We start from the raw sequence: 21,885 nt of genomic DNA, 5'->3' as shown, positions 1-21,885 counted from the left end.
CAGTGCCCCGGCGTCCCCAGGTGCGCACATCTGGGTCTGCGGGCGACATAGGAGGGCCCAGGCCACCCAGAGCTGGTCCTCTGCCGGGCTACCCAGGTTTTATTTGCATCAGAAAGACTTGAATCACTTCATTAATTTGTTACCAAAAAATGGGCAAGTTAGATGAGTCTGTCTTTCCATTAGATGAGTTTGTATTTCAATTTTTAAAGGTTGAATTAACAGTGATGGTCAAAACTTGCAGGCGAGTAAACATCCAGTAAAATTCTCAGCCCTGGAAGCTGACCACAGGACCTGGGACCGCACCCTCCAGCCACCGGGGACTAGCGTTCACTGTTTGGTCTCTCTCAGAACCTTGTCATGTCGCTATTATACCAGCTATTTTCATTGTTTTGCTTATTGATTTATATTTCTTTCTTGACAGTCTGTGCCCTTGCCTAGGTTTTCCTGGAATCAGAGTCTGGGAAAAGATTCAAGTCTTTTGAGTGTGGGTTTTCTCCAGTCCTGAAGTGCCCAGACTTGAGTGTATAGACAGGCGGCAGTCTGACACACTGATTAACGCAAACCATGGGCGTGTGTTCGTCATATTTGTATTTGGAGACATAACTACCTGTAGAGTGATACGGCTTTCTATATGAGTTTATCCGTCTGTCTGTAACTGTAATATAAGAAGTAAATGACCTTTTCTCCCCTTAAAAGTGACTAAGTCATTTGTTGACCCCCCACCCCAAGAGGTCAGTACCTATCATCAGTGCTATTCTGTAAAGTTGATTTTTGAACATTTACCTAAAATAATGTGGCGGCCTGTTAGGCCTGATTACTTGGAATAGTATTTCCAGATCTAACTATTTGTTGAGCTGGCTGTTCTCTGTCCTTAATAGTTGGATTACAATCAAAAGGCAGTTTCCTCCCTCACAAGAAACTGCCAGAAACCAGTATGTTCCTCGTTATCTCTCCGTGTTTTGAAAAGGCTAATCATATATACTTTCCAGTACAATTTGGGGACATTACATGTATTCGCTGTTTTCTGTACGATAAACTATTCTTTTATGCCTTGGAAACAATATTAGCCTACTAGAAAAAATATTATAACTTGAGGAACTAACTCTGTTTCTGCGAGTAAAGTATTAACAAAACCCGGATCTTGTCGTGAGAAAGTTTCCTGTCTGATGCTGTTTCACGGGGACCCTGATAAAGTTGGCGTGACTCAGTTGGTACCCTGGCCCTGGAAGGGGACACATACGGCTTAGATACCCAGTGGAGGCTGCACCTCTGGGTCTCCCCAGGTGTGGCGTGGTTCTTGGTACTGGCCACGGCCCTCTTGGTGGGGAGCCTTGGAAACCATGTCCCTGGGGTCTTTCAAACCTGAGCCAGCGAGTGTGACTCCCACACCTTCTGTGTGTCTTGCCACCTAACACCAGATCGGTCCCTGGGGGCGCTGCGGAATGGTCCTTGGCCACATCCCTCCAAGAGGTGAGCTGGGAGCTGTCCTGCTCCCCCTTGCAGCCAGACTATCAGAGTTCGTCTGTCCTGCTGAGCCCAGCAGCATGGTTGCTGGTGCGCAGGATGGGCCACCGGTGGTCACCGGTAGTTAATGTGAAAAGTGTGATAATAACAAAGGCACTGACGGCTCTGCCTCTTCCTATATCTTTTCAGAAATGCATTACGGATGAGTGTTTCTTCTTTGAACGGTTGGAATCCAATAACTACAACACTTACCGGTCCAGGAAGTACTCCAGCTGGTACGTGGCGCTGAAGCGGACTGGGCAGTACAAACTCGGCCCCAAAACGGGGCCCGGGCAGAAAGCCATCCTTTTTCTCCCAATGTCTGCTAAGAGCTGATCCTCATGCCGCCGTCTGACCTCCCTTCGCAGGAGAGAAGAGGTACATGGCAGGGGTTTGTTAAAGAGAGAGGAGGAAGACGTGTACAGCTGCCGGCTCAGTTTGGGTAACTGGCCGGATCACCTTCTATCTAATAGTCGAGTATTTAACCGCTGCCTTAGTAAAGAAAACAACAAGAATTCCTGGAAAATGTATGGACTTCCACCTTTTATATAGCACTTGCCTTTAGCCAGTGAAGCTTGCTTAGAGCTACAATCTTTTCCATACATGTGGTTCATCTGAAAAGAGGATTTTAAAATGTGCACACTTACAAAGTTCCTTCATGGAAACCATCCCCACAAGAACATACAAGCCAGTCAGTCAGCCCCCAGGGTCCACTCGTGGTATGACGTGACACCCATTCGTGTCCGTGTGCCGTGCACTTCCCGGGCGTACACGCGTGCCTGGGCGCTCACTCCACTCCTGCCAGGGCTTTGTAACTGCCCGGCAGCTCCCGGTGGTAGAGTTTGTAGAGTGAGCCCGTGTGCGCAGCCGGGAACGTGTCCGCGGTCAGGTCCACCTTGTCGAAGCCCTCCCGGTGCCCATACAGCAGCAGCCTCGCGGCCCTGCGGGTGACGGGCGTGGCGTGGGCGCTGGCGGCCAGGGCGGCCAGGTCCATCCACTCGCCCCGCAGGCACTCGTGCGGGCACAGCTGGATGGAGAAGGAGCGCGGCTGCAGGCGGCAGACGAGGTACATGTCCGACTTCCCGAAGGCCCCGGGGTGGCTGTGCTGCTGCCGAAGGCCCAGGAGGGACCGGAATTCTGACCGCACGCCCGTCTCTTCGAAAACTTCCCGAACTGCTGTGTCTCCTGTGTGAGAGGGGCATGCACGTCAGTAACCACCCCACTTTTGGAAAACCCTCCACAAGGATTTTCAGTTAAAGCAGCGTTATCAAAGGCGCCAAAGCAAGACTTCAAGAAAGTGAGGTTTTTGATAAAAACTCTGCAGTCTGGGCACCCTGAAGTACCAAAGTACTTCCTCACCACTGCACACTAAGGGGCTCCTGAAATAGTGACTATTTCTTTGGCTGCTACCCTGGGGGGCTTGCTCACCTGTATGGCTTTGGGGTCACCTGTTTTTAACCTCTTCCTGCTCTGTGTCCCCAAAGGTGAAAACAGGTTGCGAAGCTGTGGCGACTATTCCTACACGTGTCTTTGTCACCCTCTGTCCTGGTCACTGGCCAGCACCGCCCAGGTTTGTGCACGTTGGTGTCGAGGAGAAGCAGCCCGCTCTTGCAGGAGGCCGGGCGGCCGGGTGCGGCGATCTCTGAAGTGACTCTGGCCGCTCCTGGTGATCTGGTGGGGGGTTGTCAGGCCCCCGACTCACAGAGAAGACACCTTCGAGACCTTCTCGTCGTGCTCACCTAGCTAGGCGGTCCGTGGAAGCCCACTCTGGGGTCTGGGGTGGGCTCTCTGTTTCCTGAGATTCCAAAGGACTGAGCTTCATTCCTCCAGGCCCCAAACTCTGCAGTCACTTCATGTGGAATTTCATAATACGACAGGGTTTTCATTTTCTAGGGATGATTTTGTTTGGTAATATGTGAACTTCTGGGATGGGATTTTTATCACCACTCACACACTCCGATGGCTGCTTGCGTGGGCTTTCTCTTCTTCTGTGCTGCTGCCGGTCTCTCTCCCAGTGCCGACTCGGCGCCCCTAAAAGCGCCGCCTCCCCCACCCAGTCCCCTGGGAGCATCCTAGTTGCGTAGATTCATGTTCAGTGCCTGCCACTTCTTGCTTGTTGAGTAGTAGAATCTATTTGCCTTCTCGGTAGTTCAGTGGTCTTCCTGGTAAAGAGTAGGCAAGGAAGAGGAAGTCAAGGAGATGGCCTCCCTTCCCTGTGCCCTGCCCTGGATGTGCCCAGGTCCCTGGACGTGCCCCAGACTGAGCCCCCCCTCCCCCCCCCCCGGAACCAGCCACAGGAGGTGGTGCTCAGGAGGGTGACGCTGCCTGTCTGCTATTTTTCAACTTCAGGCTGATTGACTTCCTTATGGTTGAGATTTCCCATAGGTGACACATGGCTAGAAATTATATATTTTAAACCCCAAACAAAAGGGTTATGTTTAAAATAAAAAATATATATTTCATAAAAAGTAAAATCTTTCATAGAAGAGTTAAAAAAGCACAACTTTCCTTAATAAGAGAACTTTCGGTCCACACAGAATACATATCTGTTAGGAAATTTGTTACAGGTCCTGGCACTGGCCTTACATTTTATGTCCTCTGCCGATCTCCCTTTACCGTTGTTTCAGGGTCGACTCTTTCACACTCTGGGAAGTACACACGGGGGTCCCCTTCAGTCACCAGCACCACTCACCAGGAGTCTGGCTTTCGCGTCCCTCTTCAGCCTGTCTCTGTCACAGAGTGCAGGTCGGGGCCAGTCCGGGGGTCCGCCCTGCCCGGTGGTCCCCACAGCAGTGGGCCCGGGTGGCTGCCCACAGTCTGGTCTGGTTCCCTCACGCCAGCAGGGCAGCAGCAAGACTGAGAAGGGATGGGAGGCCAGCGCTTCTGTGTCAGGGGGATGAGAGAGCCACCGTTTATCGGGATCAAATGCTCTCCTCTTGTGCCTTCGTTACTCTAATGTACTGTAAGCTGAACTGAAATTACATCTGCTGTGTTGTAGGGTTTGAAGAACGTAGGAAAAACTGAGAGGGTCGTGTTTTTATTTTTGCTAATTGAGAAAGATGTTTAAATATATCACAGCATTTTGTTTAGTATAAGACAATAATGAAATGGAATTTATATTTGTCATTTCTATTTTGTGATATTTAATGATAGGACAGGTAGAAGTCAAACAAAATAACAGGAACAACTGTGCAGACTACAGGCTTTCCTGGCGTCTCCCTCAGACTCTGGTGCACTGATGGACCTCGACCGATGCTGGTCCCGGGCCAGGTCGGGGTTCTCCCACCAGGGGTTCTACCCTGGGAGGGCAGCCCCCCCCCTTCTAACCTGGCCAGGACCTTGGTGCTCCCAGGGGATGTACCAGAGCCTGAGGATCGCACCCCACGTTGTACTTGCGCCTTTCCATTCCGTTCAGACACAACAGACAGACAGCGGTGCCTTGTTCACCGAGCGCGATCGTGGCACAGAGGGGCCCGATGGGTGTGTTTCCTACGTCTGAGCCAGTGTGAATGTCTGCACGTTGGTGGTGGCCGTAATTCTGGGGTCTGTTCTGTGCCTGAATGCAGTTCAGAGGAAACAAGCAACTCTCGGGCGATCTGGCTTTATCGGGAAGGACGTCTGTTACTGTGTCACAGCACGGACAGGCCCTTGGGGAGACACGTGGTTCGGGCCTCTGCTGTCAGTCACCGTTTCCTGCTGCTTTGGGGGATTTACCGTTGTCCTCAGGCAAAGCCTTCATCGACCCTTCGCTGAAGAACAGGGTGAGCAACACCAGCTGCCGCCTCCTGATTGCACGTGGTCGAGGCGTGTACCGTAGTCTCTGGGTAGGTGGGTTGCTGTGACAACCACAGACACTCCAAAAAAGCAGTGGTTTCTGAACCAGTTGGACGCAGGCGGTTCTGGTGTGCACTCCCACCCATCCACGTGGCCTGGCGGTGTGTCTGCTGTGGAGGAAGCTGCACGGACCTCCTGTGGACAGGCTGCCCCCTGCCCAGTGTGGGCGGGCGAGGGGTGAACAGAGGCTTGTCCAGTCCACTCACCCTCGTGTGCCACACGAGGCGGCGGAGGGCAGTCAGGGGTCCTAGAATAAGTGGCTGTCCCTCCCAGCCCCCGCCCACAGCCAAGTCCTCTTCCGTTTCCCCAGAAGACCCAGCAGAGCCTGGGTCAGTGGTTTCTAAAATCCAGAATTTGCTATGGATTTATCTGAATGTAGTCAATTTACTTAGTGGTTGTTAGAAGCTGGCTATATACTGTGTATGAGGCATTTTAACTTGTGTTACATTTTTAAAAAAACACGCTTTGTGTTTAAATAAAATATCTAAAGATAACTTAGGAAACTGTCCACATAAATGTGGGCTGAAGCGAATAGGGGCATGCGCGTTGAGGAGGAAGTCAGGGAGAAGCAACCCTGGTACCCGATGAGTTGTCTTACTGATTCACTTGGACAGGGGCTGCATTTGGCCAGTGGTGGAGGGGACGGGCAGGAAAGCTCGGATTCTGTTCTTTCGTCTATTCCTGTAAGATCAGTGACACTGAGAACCCTTAGCTCACTCCGAATCTCCCTGTCTTCAGGGTTCATCTCAGTGAGTTGTGAGGTCAACTTTCTCATTCCGTATGTTCTCCTCTGAGATAGTTCACAGTTTTGGCTTCCTCACTATTCAAAATAAATAGTAGATAAAATTTTCACAAAGAGAAGAATTACCGTGGCTCCATAGTGACTATAAATAACACCTGTTTCCAAGTTCATTTAAAAATTACCATTCATCCTTGTGCGACAAAATGGTCAAGCAAGTGTATTTTCTCAGTTTAATTTCAACAATTTTAGTCACAGACAAAATAGCCCCGACCCTAAACCTTCCTGATGCATATCCAAAGGCACTCATTCCCAAACAGATGGCACTAGAAGCCGCCCTGAGGGGGGACAGCGGCGTCCTGTGCTCCTGGTGGCATTTTTCATGCTGTCGGAATGGGTTCTCGGGCCACCGTTTTTGCTGCTACTTTCCTGTCAGCCCTGAAGTCACCTCTCGTTTGAACCAGTTAGGAAATTTAAAATCTTATTCTTAACTACAGAGTAAGAAAGTAAACACATGAACTTCCTCCGCATTTTCAGGCCACCCGACCACAGGCAGGGTACGTACCAATGTCCTCTCCGGGCTCCGACAGGCCTCCTGGGAACTTCCACATGTTTTTCGACTGCGGCACAAAGTCAGAGAATGATGTTAACCCAGCTTTTGCTCACACACACACACACACGTGGAGATTCACAATATTTGCCCATCATTGGTCAAGGTCCTTTTTTTTTCCTAATTGCATGTAAATTTTTTTCCAGTTTCCTTCCTCTTTCTTCCTTCTTTTTGTGGGAAACTGGTTAGGAATTCTTTTCCAACTGTTTTCTTTGGGAAATAGTAGTGGTTTTGTTTGGTTAATGTGATGAATTCAACAGTGGAGGGAGACATCTACTGAATTTGTGTAATTTTAAGTTTTGCTGCTAGTTAACTATTAACAAATAGAAGAATCTTACAGATGCTGCTATAAATAAGTAGAGAAAATACAGTATAAATTTAATCACTGAAGTATATATGCTATTTTAATTTCACATTTATTTTCTGTATTGTGTGTCTAATCATATATATTGTTAATCCCAAGATCTGTTGCTCTGTGTTAATGATTTCATGGGTGGTATGAATAAAAATGACTGGTTTAAGATTGTGAGGTTTTCTTGTTCTTTTTGGGGGTATAGGGAATGGGCAATGGGAAGATCTGAACTTGGAAGGCAGGTAAACTGGGGGAAGACTGATTTACATGGCTTGGGGGGTTGAGCACCGGACTGTGAACCAAAAGGTCACTGGTTCGATTCCCGGTCTGGGCACATGCCTAGGTTGAGAGGCCAGGTCCCTGGTTGAGGGGTGTGAGAGGCAACCGATTGATATTTTTCTCTCCTCTTCCTCCCTTCCCATTTCTCTAAAAACAAACAAATCTTTAATAGAATAATTAATAATCATGAAATGGCATGATGGGGCAAGATGCTTCTGGCCGACCGGCCAACTGTTTCCTGCCAGAGGCTGTTCCACCTCCTACCCTTCACCATGATGGAAGCTGAGGAGGGACTAGGCCAGGCTCCTTCGGGACCTGCAGCTCGGAGCCAGGGCACCTTATTCTCTTCATTCATCACACACCTTCACGGACTTTGGCTGGGGTGCTCTGTGGCACCCTCACTTCCTGGATGGGAGCTTCTTAAACTGTGTGTCATTTCCGAGCTCTGCCAGGCCGGAGGCCAGCGGCACGACTCCCAGAGCTGCCACAGACGGTTGGTTATGTGGGCACTGAACTCGGGCTGCCCGCCCTTCCGTGTCTGGCTCAGACCTGAGGTTCTCTGCACCGCAGGCCACGGCTTATGTCGTGAATGCAGGAGTCTGAGCACGGCCTGGCCCAGGCGCTGTCTTTGGGGCGCTGCCCTCTAGTCCTTCCAGCAGCCGTGTTTCTGTGGGAACGATGAGGTCCTCTGTCCAGCAGGATGTTGGGCTTCACCGTCAATTCTGTTCTTAACAAAAGGTTCAAACGCTTCTCAAAAGAATAAAGTCCACTTTTAAAATCTTTTCCTAAACTTCATGATGAATAATTGGAGATTGTTGATTAAATTTGGAGATACAAACTTGCTAGAAGGGGGAACATGCTAGTTATAAGGACTGAAAACAGCTCACATACATTTGATGTTCATTATTTCATAAACCTTAGCTATGGAAGAATTAAGTGTATTTTTATGCTGGTGAGTAGTTGGTGACATCTGCTGGCACAATTTAGCTTTAAAGAGCTTGTTTTGAGAAAACTTCCTCCTTCCCTCTCAAAGCTCCAGCCTGCAGTCCATCTAAGGGACAGGAGGCCTGAGCTGGGCAGCTTCGAAGCCTGGTTGATTCGGATCTGATCAGCGGAGAGGTGGGCAGGTCGTCTGTTTCAGTATTAAAGTCTACTCCCTGTTAACTGGATTGACCAACATCATAATGATGGATATTGAATGGATACCGAATATCCACTGGGCTTGAGACATTGCTAGATGTTTCTATGAGAATCACACACATTTAGCCCTGGCTGGGCAGCTCAGTTGGTTAGACCATCATGCCAATACGCCACGGTTGTTTGATCCCTGGTCAGGGCTAGATTGAAATCTCTCTCAAGTCAATTGAAAAATTAAGTAAAAAGAGAATTACACTTAAACTTGACAGTAACCTGTTTTGCAATGGATGAAACTGAGGGCACAAAAAATTTGATAACTTGCTTGAGGTGACCCAGCTTGGGGGTAGTAAAATCCAGGCTGTCTGATTCTATCCATCTTTTAAGCCATTTAAAAACTTAATTGGCTATTTTCTCATGAATCCTTAATACTATTTGGTGCTTTTTCATATCCTTTTGCTCTTTCCCCCAGACCTCCCTGGAACATTCTGCGTAACCACACCAGAGTTTGTGTGGAGACTTCTGCCCGTCCAGGGCTTGCGAATTTGACCTGAACTCTGGTTTGGTATCAACGTGTTTGTATCTGCCTGTTGCTTGCAAGTGCTCCTTCCTGAATCCTCCAATCTGGCATGAGACTGAACGCTCCGCTGGTGGTCTGCTGCCGTCATTCCAGTGCATCGTTTCCCGTGGGAAGATTACTGAGGAAGGGAAAAGGGTGGGCTTTGATTGATGCCTGTTTGCGTTTATTATCTGTTTCCATCTGTGTCCTCTGTTCCCATATTTTAAAAAAGACAAAGCATCTCTATGCTTTACATGTAAAATTCCATGGTCCTTCCCCGGCCTGTCAATCTCCCGGAAGGAACTTTCCAGTCACTTTAAAAGGAATGTGCTTCTCCCAGGGCTCCTGCTCAGTAGGCACCACGCAGCCCGCACTTATGTGACCCCCCCAGCTTCGAGCTGCTGAGTCGAGCTCCTGAGGCGTGGCTGACGCTCGCCCACTACAAAAGGTTACGTGTCCTTTTCACTGACAAAAATGCGTGACTCTATTTTGGAATGGTGAATGCGAGAACAAATTTTTCCTGTACATTTGCCAGTGATAAACCTGACATTCCTGGAGGAGGTGTGTAAATACATGTTCGGGGGGGGGGGGCAGCAGGGATGGAAAGGAAAACTCAGCGGACACTGTAAGGGTGGTCCCCTCTCTCACTCGGAGACCCCGCCATCCTCCGTGGAAGGAATTGCCAGCCCAGGAAATAGGCATTTTGGGTCTCAACAAAGGGGATTACTTCTAAGGCATTTTTCAGAGACACTGACAGAATGTGAGATATTTTCTCTTTTAAAACAATTTTAATTTAATAGCACTGTTTCTTTTAAAGCTTGTCCTGCAGATCAATTTCAGTTCGTATGAGAGTTTCCAGAATGGGCGAATAGGAATGATTTATTTTCTGACCATTTTTCCCGCGATTTTTCCCAACTCACAGACATCTTCTGTTCCCCAAGCAGACGATTAGCTTCAGGACCTTCGCCGGGCGTGGCTGCTGTGACCCGAAGGCGTGGCTCATGTCAGCAGACACCCCAGGACCGCTGGCTTCTTTCAGCCCTACCTCTCAGAACCAGGGTACGGCCCGCCAGCCTCTTCCTTCGCGTTCTCGCCTATCGTTTGCCCTTCATGTTCTTCCTTTACTCCAACTTGGTCGGGTGACAGAAATTCGATTTACTTCCAGTGTTCTGGTGTTAGTGCCGCTCCTCTCACTTGCCAGGGTTCAGAGTCACTGTGTTTGGATGGTACCCAATGAGACAGGAGCGCCATAGAGATCTTTTAGTAGTTCATTCGTTCAACCAAAACTCACTGAGCGCCAGGCGCACAGAAATCGCTGCCCCCGCGCAAGCCCGTGCCCTTCCCTTGTGCTGCCCCTCCCCCACTGCACTGTCTCAGTCACACCGCCGCCTGGTACAGTGTTTACGCACTGATTATTCATGTCCTAGTGTTTAGAACAAAGCGGACCATGTGGGAAGTACAGGAACTCAGAAAGCCCCGGAGAGTGGGTGGACAGGTCCCCGCCCTGGTCTTGGGTTTTAGCGCCCAGTTTACAAGATCAAGCCGCCGTCAGATCTTTATTTCTCACAACCCCGGGGCGGGGTGGAGGATGGGAGAATGTGGATAGGAAAGGAGAAAGCACGAGGCATGTCATTTGAGTTTGGGGTGTGAGTGTGTGCGCACGCTTGCGGTGAGCGTTCCAGCTCCCTCTGCAAGGCCCATCTGCCCAGGCAGAGGGAGGCACCAGGAGGAGAAGCACTGGCACAGATGTCTGGAAATCACGCCGATTCATTGTTCATGGTTACAGCTAACAGTGCGCTTAGATTCCACCTGACAGCAGAACAGTCACAGGAGCCACATATGCTTCAGTGTGACACTTTATATTTGTAATTACAACACTGAATTACACAAGAATACTCAGTTTTTGCATTTTGTTGTTCTCAGATGGCTCTCTGCTTATAACTGAAAAAAACAAAAACGCAAAACCTAAGTAGGAGCAGCATTTCTAACTCCAGGGTGTCCCCCCTTTTGGTGTCTGGGCTGCACAGTAAATACACAAACACTGATGAAAACTGATGAGCAAAAAACAAAAGGTTTTAAGTCAAGTTACAGTTTTGTGTTGGGCCACATTTTGACCCACCCTGGGCTGCCTTCAGGCCGTGGGTCAACCCCTGAACCTACACAGAAACTAAAGTCTCACGCGGTCTGAACGTGCCTCGAGCCTCTGCCAGACCCAGCCGCCCAGAAGGGCGCGGGAACATGACTGGGTTCTGAAAAGCAGCGCTTTCTCGTCCTTGAAGAACCAAGGCCTGGCAGCCTGCAGAGCAGCGGAGGAAGAGTCGGGCCGCCTCACTAGCACAGCGCTCCTCAAACCCGCCCGCAACCCTGAGTCCCCGGAAGGCCCGCGGGCGTGAGCAGCACCCGTTTCTGATGCGGCCGGTCTGGGTGGCACCTGGGGACGTGCTTTCCTACTGAGTTGATGCCTCGGCTGTCTCAGCTCCACACCCGCCCTCCGTGCTGTGCACTCCCCTAGTGATGCTAGAGCTGAGACCCCGCTAACCGATTTCCACTTTGCCAGGAGACCCCCCTTTAGACCCCCCCAACAGACTCCAAGGTGGGAGGAGGAAGAAGGAACTTAGCGAGGGCTAGGCACGAAATCCTTGACCTACTCAACTCAGTCCTGTCGGTAAAGGTTAGTCTGAGTCGGAGACCCTGCCCTAACTAACACTTCGACTTCCAACCATCAGGGTGCGTGTGGACAGCACTTCTGAGAAATGGGTGAACAGCTTCCAGCTCTCACTGCCAACGGGCATTTACAACTCAAAAACACCTAGGATGGGGGAAATGTTTGACTCCGTCCTCCGATATTTACCGAAGTCTCAGAAAGTATCAGAGTAATTATTCTCTTTCGCTTTTATATGCACGAGTGAGGGTGAAAACACTTGATCTCTGATCGAGGTACTTCTCTGAAAGACCACGTTGCTTCTGGCTGTCTACACCCCTTGTGCTGGTGTGCAAGGCGCTCACACCCCACTCCCTGTCCAGCTCTCGGGCCGAGAGTTTCACCACCGGCTGCACTCCTGGCTACAATGAGCTCTTGCCATTCTTTCCACACTGTGGGCAACGGACTATTTCTGCCCGCCCTGCCCCACCAAGTTCAGGTTGAGTCTTGATTCCCAATGCGGTGGTGGCACTATAAGTGGATCTCTGAGAGGCGGCTGTGTCATAAGAGTGGAACCCTTGGGACTTGGAGAAGTGCTCTTATAAAACAGATCCCAGGAGTCCTGCCAGGGCAGGACACGGTGAAAAGACAAACATCTATGAACCGGGACCTCACCAGACATCGATTCTGCTGGCTGGCGCCTTGACCTTGGCCTCCCAACATCCACAACCATGAGGAGTATCGTCTGCTGTCTAAGCCCTCGGCCTGAGGAATTTCTACCGGGGCCCGAACGGACTAACACGCCGCGTCTGCTCCTTTCCCAACTCTGTGCCCTTCCGCATGCAATTCCAATGTCCTGTCTGGCTTCCTACCCTTTTTTTTGTTCTGGTAACCTCCTATTCATTCTTTAAGACCCAATTTAAAAGTCACCTCTTCTGAGAATTCTCGCGGGGCTTCGTAAAGGTAAAGTAAATTGTCACCATGCGTTGCGTGGTCACCGCTTTCCCAAGCAGAGGGCGAGGTGCAGGACACGAGGGACACTGTCTCATTAACCACTGTATTCTCAGCACCTGGCTCCAAGCAGGAGCTCAGCAAATGTTGGGTGGATGGGAGAATATCTTGGCAGTGTGTTAGAAATGAGTTGTCTTCCCGGTCAGACACAGCCAGTTATAATTTTCCTGTAGCCATAACGTAATAGCGATAGTGAGGGGACTCTGACATTTTCAAGGCCTACACAGGCGTTTGGGGATTTTATAGCCAAATGATCCATAACTACTCAGAGATAACTTTTAAAATAACTCTGTGTAATTTCCTGAGCATATAAGAATTTCTACATTTTCTTTAGAGAGAACTGAACATTTAGGAAGCAATTTATAAATAGAAGCAACTTACTTTATTTCGATCTTGGACAACCAGTATTTTTCCAGTATTTTCATCAAACACAGCTCCTGTTGGAGAGAAAAATAACAGATAATGAGAAATGTTAATTTCATTCATCTTAGACTCCTCCCACACTCTTATATGTAGTCACTAAAACCCCACCCATCCTGGAAGGCCGAGTTCAACACCACCTCATCCATGAAGGCGTCAACTCTCTCCAGCAAGCAGCTGGTTGCTTGATTACCTACGACCCAGGGCTGTCCAACCTTTTGGTGTCTCTGGGCCATACATTAAATACACAGACACTAATGAAAACTGATGAGTAAAAAAAAAAAACTTTTTAGGTAAATTCACAGTTTTGTGTTGGGCCGCATTCATAGCCTTCCCGGGCCCCACGAGGCCCACAGGCGGATGGTTGGACACCCGAGACAGGTTCCTTGAGCCAATGATGGTCCCAGCATGCACTGCCTTGTAGGACGGCCACCTGCAAAGCTTGTCTAGGTCGCCTGTCCCTCAGGACACACAGTTGAATAAACTCGTCTTTCCACACTCGGGTAGCATGCACTTGAGTGGCAGGGCCATTTAAATGCTTAAAGATATTTAGTGAATCAGTGCGTTGGCTTTTCCACTCTCGTGCTTATCCCCCAGGTCACTGTGGGGGGACACAGGCTGTGCCCCCTGGTGACCCGAGTCTCACGCACATCAGCGTTCGGCTCACGACCTCCCTGGGGCCACCCAAGCTGGTTCACCATTTCGTACCCGGCTTTATAACCTAGCAGCACACTGCTCTGCAACACTTCTCTATTTTATTTATGTTTCCAGGCCGTTTCTTTTATTTATTTATTCTTCATAGGCATTGCCCAGTATGCTAAGTACTCGGCTAGATGTTAGGACTCAAAAACATTTGTTTTCTACTTGTATTTGGGCAGTCCTGGGTCTTATATGTTACTACAATGACTGGTATTATGTTCCTTTAAATGCTATAACTTAAAAATATTTGTGTTTACATAATGTAGGAAGAGACTGTTAAAAAGATATTTCTTCACGTCCATTCATTCTTTCAATATTAATTGAGTTTATCTCTATAACATGTGTAGGTAGACTCTCTATATAGCACATGAATTGAGCTCCTGTTTTTGTCAGGCACTTTTCTGGGTGACAGGGACATAGTGCTGAGCAAAACAAAATTTCCTGTCCTCACGGGTGCTCAGCTGTGTCTGTGTGTGTGCGTCTGAGAGGCAACGGCAAACAAAACACTTGTGCACAACACGAGAAGGCAGTAAATGCCACCTGGAGACACAGTATAGAGGTGGGCAAGTATGTGAAACACAAGAAACAGTAACTTCCTCTGGAAGGAAAACACGCTTTAGTATTTTTAAGCCAGAAGGAAAACCACTAAGTGAGATGTAACTAATACTAAGGCCGGCTTCTATTAGAAAACATAAACTGTAATTTAATTGGACTTTACAAAGGGTAGAATGCCAAAGAAATGCCAAGGAAACCTACTCTTAAATTTTAATAATGGGTCATTACTCAAATGGAACTTTTCCCTAATGAGTTCACTGTAAACAGGAGCAAAATATCCCAAAGACAAACCCAGCAGTGCCAAAGCACAATGTGGGCGACCCCTGCTGGTCGCAACGTAAAGTTAAATTGAGTGAGATCAGAGAAGGTTAAACGGAGGTTATTAGTATGCCAGCGTCAGCCAGGTACTGCGCTAAGTGCTTTAGACGCATGACCCCGGCGACTGCGGCGTCATTTTGACTGTCCATGCCCACGCAGCTCTGAGACCCGCATCCGTGGGCCCAATTCTGTCTGACAGGCCTCGCCATGCGGCCCGGGCCTGTCACTGTGCCACAGCCGCATTCTCCCAGGGTGGCTGTTCCCACGGAAGACTTACCCAACCAAGACTTACCCAACCGTTTGTTCGGGAAACACTCCCGGAGCCCTGACTGCATGTCAGGTGCTGTCCTGCACCTGAGCACACAGCGGCGGGCAGGAGATAAGGTACCTGCCTTCATGGAGTTTATGGAATTGCGGGGAATCAAGTATGTGAACTTGCATGATTTCAGACTGGGGTATGTGCTATAGAGGAAAACAGCTGGATAAAGGGGAAAGGATGATGGGACCGACAGGTGAGAAGACTCTGGATAGACAGGAAGGTGAGAAGCTCTTTCAGCAGAAACCTCAGCTCTAAAGACTGAGCTGAACAAAGCCCGCAGGAAGAACAGGCGGGAAGAGGAGCAGACAGGGTTAAAGGCTCCGAGGCAGACCCCAGCAGGGGAGGGAGATTTCTGCACCGGCCCTGGGGGGTCTGGGGCCTGTGAAGTGAATTGACTCCAAGTGAATTGGAAAAAAATATAAATGTTATTTGATGTTAATATTTTTATCTGGCCCAGGGTAGGGGTGGAGGGCTTCATAGAAAGAAGATCCTAGGAAAGCGGTCAGACCATTTTAGCAAAGAGTAATAAATTTCAGAGACAAGACAAAGGGTTCGGACCAGGGGAGGTGAATGGTGGGAAGTGGCCAGGGAGTGTGGGGGGGAAACTTGGGGGCAACCAAAAGAATGCAGGGGTTGTGTCAGTAAGTCTACAGACTCCTCTCGTCAATCCTGTCTCCGGCGATAAGCACCCCCTTCTCTTCCTGGCACAAGAGACTCCTGGCCGACTTTTAGGTAGAATGGAGGACACAGGGAGCCCTTCCAGGGAGAAACAGTGTTGCTGTTTCCACTGTCCTCACTCAAAATGATCACTATGCTAGAGTGGCAGATTCTGGGCCCCTCCTCCGGCCACACCTGCCTTCTGTTGCTTATAGCAACAGATGTCAACTGTTTTCCCTTCACCTAAAAAACTCTCTACCTTTCCAGAATACATTCTTACACTATCTCGTCCCCACCCCAAGAGCCACTTCAAAGCCTCCTTCTTCAAGGCTTGGCGAGTTCCTGAACCCTCATTCCCTGAACTCCTACGGTCCACCTTGGGTCTAATACAAGATGCAGTACTTAGAAGCGAGTCCTTCACAGGACTCGTTCTGCACACAGTGCCAATTCTGCATTAACGACGGCAAACTCCAAGTCTCTACCGATGACTGGACAGTCACCTGCATGATCATCTCATGAAGTGGGAAGGCTGTCACCAAATTTTCCACGTGGTCCTATAAAGGGGAGCTGACCGGAAAGTTCCCGGATGTCTCTGCGCAAGGCCATGGACGGAGAAAACACTAGACGTCCTGGAATAATAACTCCTTTAAATGACTTCAAAGGGCAAACTGCCTTTAAAACTCTTGTAAGTTATATGAAGGCAAATGAAATCATTATTGATTAAGTTAGTAGCTAATATGTATTACTGTGTCCATTTATTTTAGGTCATGAGATTCTTGACTATTTTAGTTTTTCTGGAAATCTAGGAATGTTCTTAATCCTGGTTCTCAAAGAGAAGGGCAGCAGCAGAGAACTTACCAGAAATACAAATTCTCAGGCCCCACCCCAGAACCCCTGAATGGAGACCGTGGGGGTTGGGCCTAGCCTCTGGTGAACGGCCTGCTGGGGGATTTGGATGAACTCCACAGTTTGAGAGCCAGTCTTAACCTCCGCCAAGTCTTTTTCTCAAGACAGTGTCTCTGAAGCTCAGCAGTAATTTTGAAATTCAATAATGTATTTAAGTTGCGTTATTTTAAACTGTGGCATGATGACTTAATGTCTTTAAGAAGTGACATTCAGACCATTAAAAAGCTTGTTTGCCTTATCTTAAATTCCACCCAAGTTACCGTTTACTTCACAAATTCACAGAATTAGTGCTAATGTTTTACCGTAATTCATTTATTCCCTGGTCCCCCCATTCAGTGTGGCGAGTTGAGTAGTGACGCTCAAAGGTCTGTGTGAAGTGTCTAAACTCATCCTTTTGAAAACTAAACGCTGACCTTCCTTGTTCCCGAGCTGCCCTCTGCCGATTCACAAGGCAGACTTCCTCCATCCGGGGCGCCAGCAGTGGTCCCAAGGATAACCATTTCATCCACGGGGAGAATAACCGACTGCTCAGCTGTGAGCAGAAACTGGGTGAACCTCTAAGAAGTTAACGCTGATGACCGTGTGTTTGAAACTGACCTGCAACTCCCACCTGGTGTGTCGCATAGCCCGGGAGCCGGCTGGGTCCCTGGCCCAGCCACAGCGTCAGCGTGGCTGAGTCCGCCTCTGCGTGGTGGAAGCGGAAGCCCAGCGCAGCGGCCGGGGCGATGAGTACGCTCTGCAGGATGGGCACGTGCAGCCAGACGGCAACCCTGCCTGCTGATCGCCACTGCAGCACGGACGCTAAAATGCAAAAAACACAGTTGAAGTGGTTGCCAGTGGGGGCAGTGGAATACGCTCAAACTCACCTATGGCGTCGCCTCCTCCAGCAAGCCATTTTGAGCATCCACTTGCCTTACTAGTTAGCTATGGGGGGGGGGGGGTCCCAAAATGGCCTCATCACACCAGCGCGTGGGAACTACCATCTTTTATATCGTGACCATCTTGTAGATGGGATTTTCCCACCAGTCTGAATTCCATGTGAGTAGTCAGGGCTGGGATGACTTTATATTCCTATTGCCAGACACAATACTTGCTTGGCACGTAATCGGTGGTCAAGTTGTAGAAGGAACAAATAAACTGACTTAAAACGCCATTTTAATGTTTCTTTTGACACCTTCATTTTAATCTTTACACATGAGAATTGTGGGCTTCTAATGTATTTACTCTTTAAACAGTTCTGTCACTTTGAAAAGCCAGTGTGGCGAACACAGAGACAGACACAGGGTGCATGGGATCCTCAGATTATTTGTTTTTTTTTTATAGGCCATGACACAGGTTCTGTTGGACTCGATAACAGAACCAGCAGTAGCTCTTGGAGGCAGTTCAGTGCAGCAGGAATGGATTCCAGGGATCAGAAACTTAGACTCTCTCTGGGCCTCGGCACCATCGTCTTCAAAACGAAGATGACAGTACATACCTCCCGGGGTGTTATGAGGATTAAATGGACGAATACTTGTAAATTCTTAAAACAGTGTCTAGCACTCAAGTAAGTGAAAAAGGACTTGTTGAAAAAAATAACAAGTATATAGTACTTCTGAGTTTACCAGTTAGTTTCATATAATTTATCTTCGATCACCACATCTATCCAGTAGTTTGGGCTGGCATTCACACAGGAGACCTCAGGCAAGTATTTTCTGTGGCAAATGCCAAACGCCTGGCTGAGCATGTGTTGGGGCCTGGAACTTGAAACCTGGATGCGTGATCCAGACCCAGGCCCCGCTCCTCTGCTCTGCCTTGCTGAGCTTTGATTACCCGTTTGGTCACTGACAAGTGACAAGTGTGGGCAGTACCTGTATCTGCCCACACATACATGCACACCTTTTAGAGGATGAACACTGATTTGAATCTCCTCCTGGTGATATTGCTGGAACCAGCAACTACTCACAAGCAGGAGAGAAAATGAGAAGTCAGTAGTTTAGAAATGAAGAGGACTTAAAAGAGAAATAGGAGCATTTGAGATCTTGCTCCTGGGGCATATGTGGTCAGTTTGGCTCAAATAAACTCACAGAAATTCTAAAACAAAAACAAAAAAACAACCCAAACAAACAACCCTGCCCCCCCCCCAGCCCAGTTATATTCACAAAGGTGCTTGCTCACTTTGCCATATTGCTAAATAATAGGACCGAGATTATTTGAAGCTCCTATTAGTGGGAAGAAATTTCCCTGGCAGGGTTTCCATGTTAAACCGGGCGGGGGGGGGGGGAGGGGCCGGGGTGAGGGGCAGTTTAAAAAAACAGGTTGCTCCACCAAATCTAGGCTTCTCTCAAAGTGAAGGCTCCTCCATCCAAACTTTCCTTCTTATCAGTGGACTTAAGGTTCAGAGCGGGCAGTTTTCTTACCGAAAACGAGCCACCCACCCCTTTCCTGATTCACCATTGCCCCCGATAACGACTTGTGTATAAATATGACCGCCGGGAACCTCTGGTCCACTCACTGTCCACCACGTGTGTGAGAGTGTTCGGGCAGAGATCCCGGCAGAACCACTGCTCGGTAAATGACAGTGACGAATAAAGTGATGGTACCGACAAGTTTACCGAGAGTTAAATATGGGCGACACCGCGCTAAGCACTTCACGCTCTTTATCCAACTTAGCCCTCGGTGACCCCATGCGCTCCCATTACCCAGTTTCACGGAAGAGCAAATGGTGGTTTACTGAACCTGCCCGAGGAGAAGGTCACACGCTAGAAGGCGGACCAGAAACTGGGATGGCCAATCCAAAAGTCTAGGATCGTCACCATTTCCAGCAACCTCCTCGGAGACCTCCCATCAAAGGGCGATCACGCGCGCCCCCTGGGCTCGGAGCCAGACAGGCGCAGGCGTGGGGGTCGCAGTTACTTCGTTGGCGATTGGGGGAGCCAGGGACCCTCGGCCCAGGCACTTGCCCTGCAGGGCCCTCTGGAAGGCGGCCGCGTCCAGGCAGTCTACGCCTAGCCGCACGGAGACGCCGCCGAATCTGTCCAGTTCGCCCCGCAGCAAGCCGACTCCGGCGGGCGGATCCGGCGCGCAACCCGGGCCGCCCGAGGCCTTGCGGTCCGGGACCCAGAGCCTGGCGTCGCGGACCCGGGCCAACACCACGCGCAGATAGCCCCCGCTCAGTAGAGGCGACATCCCCACGCCGTCCGCTCGCTCAACCCCCAAACCTCCCCACCTCCGCGCCCCGGAGAGGAGGTGCTAACGTAAACCTCAGAAGAGTGCCGCGTAAGCTGCCCGGAGTTGAGCAGGGCTTATCCCTTTGCAGCGCTATTCCCAGGAGACCGCCAAGACCTGTCCACCAGCCCCTCTGGGCCGTTTGCTCGGCTCCAGGACAACGCGGGGGAGACTTTCCCACCACTCTACTCCCGCGCCGCCATAGTTTAATTCAGCGCATGTGTATTCAGGGATGGGGAAGACGAACGCAGATAGGAAAAAAGTCCTGCCTTTCTGGAATGTGCAATCTTAATGAAGGTTCCGTCCACCTAATACCTCTTCCTTTGAAGAAAAACCTCTTCGAAGGCGGCGGGTTCTGCACACACTCGGGTGCCCTACGCTTTGTTCGCTTCACTCGGCGAATTACGGCGCGGGGGTGGGTCTCGCTGACTCCTGCCCCGGAAGTTTTTCCCTCAGTGAAGCACGCACGTTGAGCCGGCTTCGGTGCTTCAATTTCCAGGCTGCCCTCCGATCATGTCTTCCAAGAAGAACAGAAAACGGCTCAACCGGAGCTCCGACGGCGGTTCGCCCTCGCTCGCCGCGGCTCACTCCCCTGCGGGGGCCTCGGAGGCTTGTGCCCGAGCCGGCTTCGCGGGGGCGACCGGGACTCTGGCGGTGATCAACTTTTTAGAAAAGGGTGAGAGTTGTGGGAAGGCGGCCGAGGGGGCGCCGCCTGGGTTGGCGGGGGAACGGAGACCTGACGGTCCGCTCGGGGGTCCGCGGAGGGTGGCGAGGCCGAGGAGGGAGGGGCTCGGGGCCAAGCCCGCCCGGCGCGAGCACGAGCGCTTTCTGCGGGACCAGCGCCACGGTCCCTTTTGTAAATTGTCTTGAATCGCCAAGTTGCACTCGAGACATCTTTGCCTCATGCGAGATGTCCGATATATTTCACGGCAAAATAGCTCCTTTCTAGCTACCATAGGGGAGGAAAAACGAAGCCCAGTTCAGTCCAGATGTGGGTACATCCTTCCGGAGGGGCGAACCTGCGCCCTCAGGGACGAAGGGTGGCTTTTCCTCGCACGACTGTATGGGCTCTGGGGTCGGGCATGGGGGCGGCTCATCATTGCCTTCGAGTGTCGCCTGCACAATTAATCTCCACTGACGCCCCGGGACACGGATACTCGGTTCATCGTGACCATTGCTCCTGACCAATGCTTCTCCAACTCGTAGGGATGGTTTTAAAATTTCAGATAGGTCATAGGTCAGTGCTGTTGCACAATACAATAAAAATAAGTTAAAAAATAGAAATTTGTATGAGATTCAGCAGACGTAAGATTACTCTGTCAAGTGGCAGTCACAGTTTCTAAACGATCATTCTCTGTACTGACCAGGACCCAGAAGCACATGCTCTGCCAACCACAGGCCCTTTGAATCGCACTGGGCTGTCACTCTGCTCTTGGAGTTTGTTTCCAAAGGTCCTTCAGGACTGACCTCAAGAACTGACTTCTTGCCACATGACAGACTCCAGGCCTGTTCAGTTTTCCCACTTTAAAATCCAGAACCCGGGAGTCCCGTCTGGCAATTCTCTTACGTCTCCCAGGTTGAGTCTGCCACCGAGTCCCACCTGTCACCTCACTCTTCTCCCCACTTCCCGCTCTCCTCTCTGTTCCCGCTGCTTCTGCAGGAACCCTGGACACTGGCCTTGCCCACATGGGCTGCTGCCTGTGCTGGCTCATCCAGTCTTTTCCTGCCCTGCAGCCGAGTGGACTTGCAAACAAGGCCCTGTGGGGACCCGAGTTCCAGACCCTCCCTGGCCTGCAGTGCTGTGGGAGTAAGGCCAGCGGCTCTTCGCCCCTGCTGCCAGGGGTGGCCTTGACCTTCCTTGTGCAGCCCCATTATCTCCCTCTCTCTCTGCCTGCCCTCCTGCTCTCCCCCAAGAGATCTTCTTGCCCACAGTCTCTGTACATGCTGTTCTTTTTGCTCAGAACTGTCTTTTTCCCCCTCTTTATTTAGTTATTAATCTCTACTCTTCCTTCAGAATTGAGTTGATATATTACTTCTTTGGAGAACCCTTCTTTTATTCCAGATTAGACCAGACCCCACATTGAAGGCTTTCCTTCTAGCACACTGAGTTTTTAATTGCATTAATGTTAGTTTATAGTTATG

General features: G+C 50.0%; 3 protein-coding genes across 3 annotated transcripts in view; 2 read left to right on the top strand and 1 right to left on the bottom strand.

The window, feature by feature from the left end:
• The window catches only part of FGF2 (fibroblast growth factor 2), a 39,473-nt gene extending 35,004 nt beyond the window's left edge, over nucleotides 1-4,469 (top strand). Inside the window, 1 exon segment of the mRNA XM_037058760.1 lies at nucleotides 1,654-4,469. Within this exon segment, the coding sequence (XP_036914655.1) occupies nucleotides 1,654-1,839 (186 nt within the window). The 3' untranslated portion in view covers nucleotides 1,840-4,469.
• Nucleotides 2,029-19,707, bottom strand: NUDT6 (nudix hydrolase 6). Its single transcript, XM_037058580.1, has 5 exons — nucleotides 19,479-19,707; nucleotides 17,134-17,337; nucleotides 13,044-13,099; nucleotides 6,642-6,696; nucleotides 2,029-2,688 (listed from the first exon to the last, which is right to left on the bottom strand). Exons 1-5 carry the CDS (start codon nucleotides 19,702-19,704, stop codon nucleotides 2,291-2,293), a joined length of 939 nt encoding a protein of 312 aa, XP_036914475.1. The 5' UTR covers nucleotides 19,705-19,707; the 3' UTR covers nucleotides 2,029-2,290.
• A 466-nt stretch (nucleotides 19,708-20,173) lies between these two features.
• Nucleotides 20,174-21,885, top strand: part of AFG2A (AAA ATPase AFG2A) — a 170,202-nt gene continuing 168,490 nt past the window's right edge. Inside the window, exon 1 of the mRNA XM_037058578.1 lies at nucleotides 20,174-20,419. Coding sequence (XP_036914473.1) covers nucleotides 20,257-20,419 — 163 coding nt within the window. The 5' untranslated portion in view covers nucleotides 20,174-20,256. The remainder of the gene's footprint in view (nucleotides 20,420-21,885) is intronic.

This window comes from Sturnira hondurensis, unplaced genomic scaffold (genome assembly GCF_014824575.4).
Source record: "Sturnira hondurensis isolate 20B ecotype Veracruz unplaced genomic scaffold, ASM1482457v3 Scaffold0010128, whole genome shotgun sequence".
Classification (NCBI taxonomy): domain Eukaryota; kingdom Metazoa; phylum Chordata; class Mammalia; order Chiroptera; family Phyllostomidae; genus Sturnira; species Sturnira hondurensis.
The sequence above is the reverse complement of the archived record's forward strand: the minus strand, read 5'-3'. Positions and strand labels throughout refer to the sequence as shown.